Consider the following 12,130-nt stretch of genomic DNA (forward strand, 5'->3'; position numbering starts at 1 on the left):
ATGCATGAGATAAAAGTGGCCATGTTGCATAATCTGGCTCAGAAGATCTGCCTTATACATCCATGACCCCTTTAGAGTTGAGGTTATTGTTGATGGAGGCCCATCAGTAGTTTAGTCTTATAGTGTAACACTGAAATAATCAGTCTGCTCATATGTGTTGGCTTTTTATTGCATAATAAAGTCACAATTTGTAATATCTTATTCAATATATATATATATATATATACACATATATATGTATATATAAATATATATATATAAAACAATATGATCAGCACTGGAGTCTACCTCATATTTGGGAGCAATGAAAAACCCAGCTCCATTTAAGACATGCATTCAGCTTGTAATGTTTTTTGCAAAGTATCCTTTTTATAACAGGACAGAACTCAGTATTTTTTAAAATATTTTATCGAAGGGGTCGTACCTATGTTCCCTGGGTCCTATGTTCCCCGTTTTTCCCATAAAAGGTCCTATGTTCCCCGCTTTGTATGTGACCGGGGAACATCAAACCCCAAACATAAAACATAAAAAGCAGGGAACATAGGACCCGGGGAACATAGGAACATCATTTTATCAGCTTAAAATCCTTCACTTGACATTGAGTTTGAATAAGGGACCAAACTAAAGTTTTCTCCTTCGTCCTGGTTTTTGATTTGTCTGTGACATCACATTTCACACCCTGGTGATGTGAAGGTGAAATAACCACTGCAGGACAGAACAACTGCCGGTGGCTGTTGTGTTAATATCATTTTTTATACTGGTTCACCTGGTTCACAAATTACCCATTTTTACCATTATTGTGCAAATCTAACCCCAAAGTAGTCCACATTTTGACACAGGTTCTCTTTTGTCATTCACAGGTAAATCATCTGATGACCAAATGGAACTAACTTTACAAGTAGGGCTTCTTTGGGTCCTGGTGCTGCACTGTGGCTCTGCTAAGGCCAGCATCCTGTACCGGGTCCAAGAAGAGCAACCTCCAAACTCTCTTATAGGTAGTTTGGCAGCAGACCAGGGACTGCCCGACTCGGGTCACCTCTACAAGCTCGAGGTGGGTGCCCCTTACCTGCGTGTTGATGGGAAGACGGGCGACATTTTCACCACAGAGATTCCCATAGACAGAGAGACTCTGAGGGACTGTCGAACCCTGACTAAGGGTAAACCCTGCTATCTGGAATTTGAAGTATCAGTAACAGATCTGATCCAAAATCAGAGCCCACGACTTATTGAAGGACGTATTGAGGTACAAGACATCAATGACAATACCCCACAGTTCCCCTCTTCTGTGCTTACCATCTCTGTCCCAGAGAACACCATCATGGGGGCGCTGTTCTCCATACCTTTGGCTACGGACAGGGACTCGGACAGGAATGGGGTAGCTGACTATGCTCTGACTGCAGGGCACGATGCAGCAACGCTGTTTGGCTTACAAGTGGCAGACGACAGGGGAGGAAAGCTCCCACAACTGATTGTCCTTGGCAACCTCGATCGCGAGCTCAAGGATTCCTATGATCTCACCATCAAGGCAGTGGATGGAGGAAACCCTCAGCGCTACAGCAGCGCTCTGCTCAGAGTGGTGGTCACCGATGCCAACGACAATGCTCCGAAATTTGAAAAGTCCACATATGACGCTGAAGTTTCAGAGAACAGCCCAGCAGGTCACTCTGTATTACAGGTAAGATTGCAATACTATTGATTATTTTCTCATGCATTTGAGCAGGGACATTGCACATTCAGGAAGTAAATATGACAGATTATAGCTATTGGCTATTGCTTGTAGTCATAAAGTGAAAAGGTATTAAATATGTTAAAATAACAAATAAAAAATGACAACAATTCCTGGCCAATTGAAATTTATATATATTATGTCTACAGAAGATTGTGGCTGTCGATTAATTAAAAAAATAAAATAAATAATAATAATAATAATAATAGAAAATACAAACATTTGCTCAGTGGAAATATAAGATCACAGAAGGAAGGTAGAATCAACATAAATGAAACATTTAAATGTACATACTATTGTTCAATAAAAGCTTTAAGATAATACTCCTGTATAATAATAATAATACTACTCCTGGTTTTCCCCTGTATCACTGATTGCCAAGAAGCAGAAATAACTTGACAGTGTGTTTGCATTTGCTGGATAGATTTGTCACAGGACATATTAAAGAGAATTTCCTCTTCAAAATCCAGGGATCTACCCTGCAGGCGCATAATACAAGATAATCTTCTAGTTCTTTGGACGGTGTGGTGGTGTTTGTGGTCAAAGGTCAGCCACCACAGGAAGTCAACAAAACTCAGCTGCTTGAAGTGCATTAAATAACCGAAAGATCATTTTGACAGTTCTGACATAAAATGTGTATATCCTCTTCTTGATGCTCTGGTGTGCATTCAATACTTAACATCTTACAGCATTAGCACATTGCGCTTATACAGGTTATTAAGCTGCTTATCGTTTTTGTTGTGCTATTATATTTGCACAAAACAGAGAGTTGGAGATGGAGCATCTTACACCTACACTCAGGCATTGTCTCTGTGTAGGATTCTCACTGTGCACTGCTGTGAAATTGTACTGACTCTCATTTTATCCACTGAATATTTTCTATTGGCCTTAAAGTACACAGGAAAATATGTGACACCGCCAGTAAAATCAGAGAGGAAGGGATTAAAAAAAAAAAGAAAAACGATTGGCATGCTTACCTTGTAAATTTGACTTCCTTTATTTCAACATAAAACCATTGTGCACAATTTGTGTCTTACATACTTGCCTTTTTTTAATTGTAGGTCAAAGCCAATGACTCTGACATGGGCCCTAATGGAGAAATTGAGTACACCCTTCATCAAGCGGTTGATCCGGTGCCGAGGCTCTTACGAATTGATCATTCCTCTGGTATCATCTACGTGAAAGGATCGCTGGACAGGGAGGAAATCAGCAGCCTGTCCTTCTATGTGATGGCAAAGGATAAGGGCCCTCAACCAAAAAGCTCCAAGACATTTGTAACCATTGAGGTGACGGACCAAAATGACAACGCTCCAGCTGTGGAGATTCGTGGAATCGGTCTTGTGACACATAGCGAAGGAATGGCTAACATTTCTGAGGACATGCCAGTGGGAACGGCTGTAGCTTTGGTGCAAGTGTCTGACAAGGACGAGGGAGAGAATGCCGTGGTCACATGTGTAGTTGCGGGAGACGTGCCCTTCCAGCTCCGCCCTGCCAGTGACTCATCCAGCGACAACAAGAGGAAGTATTTCCTACAGACTACAACTCCTCTCGACTATGAAAGGGTGAGGGATTACCGAGTTGAAATCGTGGCTGTGGATTCTGGAAACCCAGCATTGTCTAGTACCAATTCCTTGAAGGTGCAGGTGACTGATGTGAATGACAACTCTCCAATATTCTCCCCAACCTTGTTTGAAGTTGATTTTGCTGAAGAAAACCAACAAGGGGAGAAGGTTTTGGATGTTACAGCTTCAGATGCAGACAGTGGTACTAATGCTGAACTTCTTTATAATATACTGGCAGACTCATCCATCAAAGGTCTCTTCGAGATTGACCCAAATACAGGGGAAGTGAGAGCCCGGAGCCCACTGGATCGTGAGCATAAAGAACGTTATGAATTCCGTGTCACAGCAGCAGATAAAGGATCACCTGTTCATAAAGGAACTGCAACTGTTGTAATAAAGGTGCTTGACCGCAATGACAATGACCCCAAGTTTATGCTTAGTGGCTACAGCTTTTCTGTTTTGGAAAACATGCCTCCACTCAGTCCAGTTGGTATGGTGACAGTTATGGATGCGGACAAAGGCGAGAACGCTCGTGTTCAGCTCTCTGTTGAGCCGGACGGAGGAAAGTTTGTTGTCCAAAATGGAACAGGCACCATTCTCTCAAGCATCTCATTCGACAGGGAGAAAGACAGCAGCTACACTTTCCGTCTCAAAGCTGTGGACGGAGGAGAACCTCCTAGGTCCTCATACGTGGGTGTCACTATCAACGTATTGGATGAAAATGACAACGACCCTGTGGTTACCAAACCCTCCAATTCCTCCTATAGACACTTGTCGCCGCTAGCTTCTCCAGATAGCCACGTGGAAGTAGTGGAGGCTGAAGATCTGGACAGTGGACCTAACGCCGAGTTGGTCTTCAGTATTGCTGGTGGAAACCCTTACCAGTTATTCCGAATCTCCCCTTCCAGTGGTGAGATCACTCTCGCAAAGGAGATGACCCGGAAACATGGTGGACTACATCGCCTCGTGGTGCGAGTGAGTGATAGGGGTAAACCTGCACGACACACCATTGCCCTGGTTCACATTTATGTCAACGAAACCATTTCAAATGTCAGTTTAGTTGAAGCTCTAGTCGGACACAGTCTTTACACTCCACTGGACAGGGACATTGCTGGTGATCCTGACAATGGTTTGGCTGCACAGCGTAGTAACATTCTGTTTGGAAGCCTCGCCGGAGTTGCAGGTGTTGTCATGCTGATCTTGGTTGTGGTATTTATTAGACACCGCATCCAGAGAGAAACTAAGAGTGGTTACCAGGCTGGTAAAAAGGAAACAAAGGACTTGTATGCACCCAAACAAGTACCAAAGAATTCCAAGGGCAAGCGTGGGCGCAAAGGCAAACCCCAGAAGTCTCCAAAACCACTTGGGGAGGACGAGGAGGTCAGCCTGCAGAAGAGTCTCAAGTTTAACCTCGATGGGGTCAATGACAGCCCCAGGATACATCTGCCCTTAACTTACTCACCAGGGAGCCCTGACATAGGCAGGCACTACCGCTCCAACTCCCCACTGCCCTCCATCCAGTTGCAGGCCCAGTCACCCTCTGCCTCACAGAAGCATCAGGCCGTTCAGGACCTGCCCGCTGCCAACACCTTTGTGGGAACGGGAGGAGACGACAACTCGACCGGTTCAGACCAATACTCTGACTACAGCTACAAGACCAGCCAGCCCAAGTACAACAACAAACAGGTAAGGTCATATCTGATGTCCTAATTGTACCACCATTGTATTATTACACAATAAACAATCCAAAATGGACATGGATAAAGAAGAACATACCATACATATGATAAATGATAATATACCAACACTACATTGATTACAATAATAAAAATATAAAGAATAATAATGACAAGACACAATGTAATAGTATTATTACATATGACATTAATCATCATCTATTTAGAAAACAAAATGACAATAAATTTCACAATTTTCAATTATTGTCTAGTGCTTTATCCTCCACATAAGGGTTGCCGGCGGGGGGTAAAGGCGTGGTCACACCCTGGACAGGTCACCAGTCCATCACAGGGCCACATAGAGACAAACTACTGTCCACTCTCTGTACTAAAACTAAACTAAATAACTAACTAATACTCACACCTACGGTCAATTTAGAATGTCCAATTTGCCTGATCCCTGAATCTGCTTTTGGACTGTGGGGAGAAACCGGAGAACCTTGAAAAATACACGCACACATGGGGGAGAACATGCAAAGAGTTAAACATTTAAACTGTTATTGTATATAATACTGTCACTCACACACAATGTGCAGTGAATTAGATTAAGAAGGATATATATTATTTAAATGTATTTCTCAATTTGCCACTAAAAAAAAGTTACTTTGAAGACATGTCAACATTCATTTGCTTTGTGATTAGTACAATTATAGATGACCGACAATGTTAATAAAGCAGAAATGATTCATCTCAATATTAAGTGCACTGACATACTGTCTCATGTTTTGCTGAACGCACAAAGAAAGTTTTGCACAACAAGAAAACTCAGAATGACCTCCATAGTTATTCATCTAATTTTGATCAGGTTGGAAATGTAGTTGAGCAGCAAAGGTCTGTTTCTCAGCAACTCATTCCTGCTCCTCTGTCTGACCTCTCATGCGGGGTCACTTGCTCTTATCTTTCTGCTCCTTATGCTCTTATCTCCTTTCATCGGTGCAACATTTGATGTGGTCAGAATCACCATGGACACAGAAATATTAATAGACTCAGGGGGGATTATGGGCAAAAAGATTGTAACGTCTAGATACAAGGAAGGAAGTGGGTCTCTAGGTTTCTGTGTCATATGCTAGTGAGTGAATGTGCATCTTGAACCAAACAAGTGTTTGTGTATGTGTGTGTGCAGATGGATGGAAAGTGCACGAAAACAATGATATCACTACAGGGATGTTCCCTCTCAATCAAATGATGCTTATTTAAATGTTTTAATCATAAGCACATATACTATATACTTTAACATTACTTTTACAAAAATGTGGTAATAATAAAAGAAGGTAAATATGTAAAAAACTGTTTACAAACATATTCATCAAATGCTGGAAAATTGACAAATCACAGCCTGTCTCAAGTATTTCTTAATTGCCCTTCTTGTGGCATATTATAATTGTAATAATTTCTGATATGCCTTCACACTTTCTACCCCGGTGGAATGTGTTGAAGGTTTATTAAACTGTAACAGATTTCACGGTGGTTGAACTTCGAAACAAAAGTTCACCTGCTGCCTCAAAAATTAGTAGTGAGTTTATTCAACTTGACAACGCAATTAATTTCACTATGGAAGGTTAGCTAGCTGTTTTCATCTTGCTATAGCGCGAAAAGTTAGCATGCGCTTACACATGCGCTGGTGTTTTCAAGTTCAGTGATCAAACATCATGTTGACTATTGTTTTGGAATAGAATCTAATTCCAGAATCTTCCCTAGCTGTAATAATTGCAAGTTTGCCCATTGCTAATTGGACGACAATGTTGCGTATGTACACAGTCCTCTGTGTACGCTTAGCAAATACTAGCTTAACCCTTTAAGGTACGCACCAAGAAAAAAATTATTTTATTATTTTATTTTATTTATTTATGATAACAATAACGTGAACTTAGACCCTACAGTATTTCAGATACAGGCCTCTACCAAACGGTTGAGACGTCTGTTCATAATAAACCTGGTTTGTATAATTCATAAAGTACAACAGAACAAGTCACATTAAGTGTTAAGCCCAATTTATACTCCTGAGTAAAGTGCTCTGCGTAGGCTACGCAGAGTCCTCTGCGTCGTTGCAGAACCTGTTGTAGAGTCTCTGCGTCGTCTCCGGCTGCACGGAATATTTTTTAAGTGTCCGTCACTCCGTCAAGAGACAACGGAGACGGCAAGAGCTGCGATTGGTCCTCAGGACAGGCGGAGCGAAGCTGCTCTGTGCCGGCTCTCAGTGCGCACCGGGCGTCCTGACAGAGGCGGAGCTGGGCACCGCCGACTTCGTCGCTGCCGAACTATAAATACGTCATATCTTAACACACACAGCACATGTTTAGACTCTAAATGGCCAATTTCTCGCCTCAAATTATCTTAAAACTGCGTTCCGGGACACAGAAAAGTGACAAACGGCCACTGTTTCAACAACAACAGTCTTTCTCCCTCGGACGCCATTGCTCACTGTAGCCAAAAGCACAACAACCTTGCGCAGCGACCCCTACTGATCGGGCGGGAAATTTCAGCGCCTATCCGTCACCACGACGCAGAAGTATAAAGGCTCGAGTGGTCTACGTGGTGACGCAGATGGATAACGCATTACGCAGTCGGAGAAGTATAATGTGGCCTTTAGTGAGTTCAGCTTGATGCATTTTTCAATGAGATATAGTGACTTAAAGTGTGGTCGACCAAATGGTTGAGTAGTAGCTTAAAGGGTTAATACTAGCTCGAAGAGCTGGGAATGTGGGAATGTCCCCTTCACCATGAGCACCATTAGAAACTATTCAATGTCTAACTGTGAGGCTAACGATTGAAATTAAAAGAAGAATAAGACGATAGCATTTGACTGTTCATAGGTGATTTACTAGCACATCTTTTATTTGGCAGACTTCCTGATACAACCCTCCCATTTTTTCCGGTCTTGGGACCCGCACCCCGTGGCTGGGGTCAATTTAGAGTGTCCAATTAAAAATGAGCACTGGGGATTGGGTACATTGCTCGGGGATACCCCAGCCCTTGACCTGCCAGGGACTCGAACCTGCATCCATTCAGCCTTAAGCCAAGTTCTCTTTATACTTGGTTATGGGCTGCCAATATATACATATATATATATATATATATAAAAAGACCAATAATTAGCTCGTTGAATCAGCCTTTCAAGTGATATTCAAGACAGTTTATATACTAAAAATATTTGACATTGACATTTGGAATGTCTTTTCATTTAAGACGGGTTGACTTTGGCCTTCATGGCGCTTGTATCAGTGACACTGCCATGCCATCCATACAAAAGATCGGTGACATTCTAAGTGCAGATACATTTCACCACATAAAAATTAGCAGCAACGTGAAAAAATATGCGTTCCGACAATGAGGAAATTACACATTTCTCTCCGTCTGTATCTTCAGAGCCAGTCTCACAGTCGGCTAGTCGTTTCAGCAGATGCCAGCTGACAGTTTAGGTGATCACCAGCCTTTGTGGGTGGAGTCGCTTTAGAGAAACCATCACCGTTGTCTCCATGATGGACAACATAAGGGACCAAAATGACTACAAGCCACAGAGTGTGTCTGGATGCGTGTCTGTCGTGCCAATCTCCATTTACGAGTGCACATTCGCCGCTCGCTGCACGAGTGTTAATTGCAACTGCGAGACAGATGTAGGCCATGACAGTGTTTGTGGTTCCTCGATATGGTAGCACAAATGCGCGTATGAGACGCGACTCTAATGATTGACAGGCCTGGTGAAAACATGGACAGATGTTGAAGCTCATGTGACATAGCTCGTAGACAGCTGCTGTCTCATGTATGGCATCCCCTCTCACATCAGGAAGAACAGATTGACCGAAATATATAATTAAATAAATGCCAAGTGACAGATGTAGAGTGGTGCCCTTGTTTTCATTAACTACTGTGATACTCTCGACAATGGTTTTTCAATAGGAATTAAGTTGTGTGTCCGGTTTATACTTGATATTATATCTGAAATGTAAACGTTGCTTGTGAACTGATTATGTGTGTATGTAATGTGGTGAACATGTTTAGTTTAAAGGTACATACAATGACCACGATTCAACATCAGATATATAAAAATATGTTACATTTAAATATAGGCTGGTGCAGCCAATATATTCTCAAAATACATTTTTACATTCAAACCTTCACTTACAATAGCCACTAAAATGAACCAAAGATGATCAACGTTTCAAAGACAAAAATACAGTTCTGTATGTGTTTGTGTATGAACACAGTGCAACACAGTATGCCCTGTGCTTGTATATAAACCACTTGCACATATATCACCTTTAAATTATATTACAACTCTGAGTTTTGATGAATCACCACGAACAAAATTGTGCTCCAGCTAACTTTTTTCTCAAATCATTGATTTTCTCCATTTCCTTTCAATTTAACTGTCAACACAGACAGTCAAATTCAGCCGGGGGTTTTCCTCCCACAGAGTAAAGCAGTTGTATCTGTTGGCTGTAAAATTCACTTTATGTGAGTGTGTTCTCATGAACATTACACTCCAAAAACTTTTTTTAAATTAACACACAATAATTGAAAACCTGAATGAATAGCAATATTATGGGAGCAACCTCATTCATTTACATGTTACCAATTGAAGTAAACACATTTTAGTTCCGTTTTCACATTTAAATATTGATATTAAACGTGATGCAATTCAGCTAATAAAAGGTAAGTACCATACATTGATTGATCGTCCACCCTGACAAATGTTTGCAAACTTATGCATGTGAAAAAGCTGTATATTCGAGTGGTATATGATGTATGCACAGCATATACCATGATATTTGTCACCAAAAACAGTAGCGGTAAATATCAGACGTAAACGATTGTGTGTACACATGTCATTACCTTCAGCCATATGTGTCCAACAGAAATGTATGCTTTTATTGGCTCATAATTTCATTTTACAGAAATGTCTCACCCAATTGTGCTCACGTTAAGAAAAGCCTGTGGCTGGAAAGAAGCACATGTAAATCCTGTATCGTAAAGAATGGCTTGTCGAGGTTGCCAAAACCCAAACAGATGTTTCAGATGTCCTAATTAGATCACAGTGTTATCTAAGCATGTGCCAGCTATATTGTACAGGCAAAGCCACATTGGGTTTGTTTTCCACACCAGGAGAAAGTGCTTATATCAATTCGGAAATCATTTCATCTTCTCCCAAGACTCGGCTGAAAATTTTGCAGCCCTTTAATTGCTTTAGATTAACCCACTTTGGTGCAGAATTCCTGAAACGCAGTTTCTGGGATATTGTATATTGCTTCTGAACACAGCTGAAAGCAGTGAGTGGGGGGAAATGTCCACAGCTTCACAGCGAGTTCAAAAATAATACTGATATACTGTATATATATATATTTTTTTTTTCACCATTCGAGTTCTTAAAGTAGAGATAAGCCAGTAAATGCAAGAAATAGACTTTGACATCCAAAATCTTTAACCACAGTCCTAACCAGCAGCTGTCATATGGTATTAAGGACCATGGACAGAGTCTTTGTTCCCGTTCTACACACACCTCACATAAAAAAAAGCAAAAAAAATAGCAGAAAGAATGCACTTTGTGTTACATTCATATTGATATGAAAAATGCTTAACACTTGGTTGAGTTTGTAGATCAATAGAATTAAATGATACAGTCATTTGAATGTAATCCAAGAAAAAGAATAAAGTGCTCTATTTTACTGGAAGGTTGTGAAAGATCACAGTGACAAAATCAAACAAAAGTGAGCCCTTTTAGTTACGTATTTCAGATAATACAACAGCTTTTTGGCAAGGAAAAGAAATAACATTGTCGACTCAAACAAACGACGATACGATGCAGTGGCTTCCATGTGCTGAATTGAGGTTCCCTACAATTGCTTTCATGCAGCTCGCACCTGTTTGGGTTGTATTGTAATTAAAGTGGGGACATTGGGAATTCCCCTCAGGGTCTTGGCAAGTTTGTACTATTCTCAGGTGTGTGTTACATGTTTGTTATTGAGTCTGGGAAGGCAATTACATGCAGTAAAATGTGCAAATTCCAAAGGAATTGTCATCAATGTGGCAATATCCTGAACTCTTAAAATGTACAAATGACAGAGGAGACAATATATGTATATATATATATATGATAGAATTTTTTATACATCAAAATTATTGAAAAATGCAAACACACACATTAGTGTGACATGATTGCTTTAGAGGTGTTCTCTGTGTTGAGAGACTTGTCCAATTAAATTCATAGGGTGTTAATTTAATTCACATTTTCAGTCTTAATCCTCATTGAAGAAGAATGTCTTGCCTGGCTTTAATACTATTTTTTAAAAAAATAATAATTTTAGACACAAGCGTTATATTTCACAAATAAGGAGCAAAGGTAGAAGTCTGTGCACCCTGTAGGCGACGACTGTCTGTCGTCACCGATGGAGGTGTGATAGTTTCACGTGGTTGCTGCAGAAACCAGTGACTCACACGAGCCATTAAAGCTGTTAATTAGCCCTGATGGGTCTAAGAACTTGCACCTTTCTTTCACACTTTACTCCATGTAGATCCTACATTTGACGAAAACACAGCATGGGTGATATGGAACATGCAAATAAAAAGAAATCCGGTCTTAAACAGCTACCACACATTAATTAATGGACATTCAAAACAAAATATATACTTCCACGCTGATGCTTATATTGTTCTATTTTCTTTCTTTATTTAAACCAGAGACACCAAGTACCAGGTAACAGGTGCATATTGGGTGAAAGCAATTTTAAGGACCTCAACAAGCTTTTGTTTAAATCTAAAAGACAAATATGATGCTAATGTGCACGGAAATACCTTTTTACCAAAATCAGTAAAAGACATAAACATAAAAAACATAAAACATGTGAGTAGACACGACATTTCACCTATAAAATGCAGACTCACACTGTCTCAAATGCAGAGGAGAACAAAAAAAAGAATCTATTTTTAAAGAATCTTTAAAAATCTTTTTAAAAAGATTGTGTATTGGCGGTCTATTCCACAAGTTATGCAACTGCAAAAGCACAATCCCCTCTGAGCTTCAGCTGCGATTAAGGTACAACTAAGAGCAGCAGATCAGTGAATCGTAAGTCGTATTCACACCTAATAGTCTGCTAGACTCGGTTCAAAAT

At 40.5% G+C, this 12,130-nt stretch overlaps 1 protein-coding gene across 1 annotated transcript in view; it reads left to right on the forward strand.

The window, feature by feature from the left end:
- Positions 1-871: 871 nt before the first annotated feature.
- The window catches only part of pcdh1a (protocadherin 1a), a gene marked incomplete at its 3' end in the record, with an annotated part of 129,118 nt that continues 117,859 nt past the window's right edge, over positions 872-12,130 (forward strand). The window contains exons 1-2 of the mRNA XM_083909849.1: positions 872-1,675; positions 2,788-4,974. Coding sequence (XP_083765975.1) covers positions 881-1,675; positions 2,788-4,974 — 2,982 coding nt within the window. The 5' untranslated portion in view covers positions 872-880. The remainder of the gene's footprint in view (positions 1,676-2,787; positions 4,975-12,130) is intronic.

The sequence above is a fragment of the Microchirus variegatus genome (genome assembly GCF_963457635.1).
Source record: "Microchirus variegatus genome assembly, chromosome: 2".
Classification (NCBI taxonomy): Eukaryota; Metazoa; Chordata; class Actinopteri; order Pleuronectiformes; family Soleidae; genus Microchirus; species Microchirus variegatus.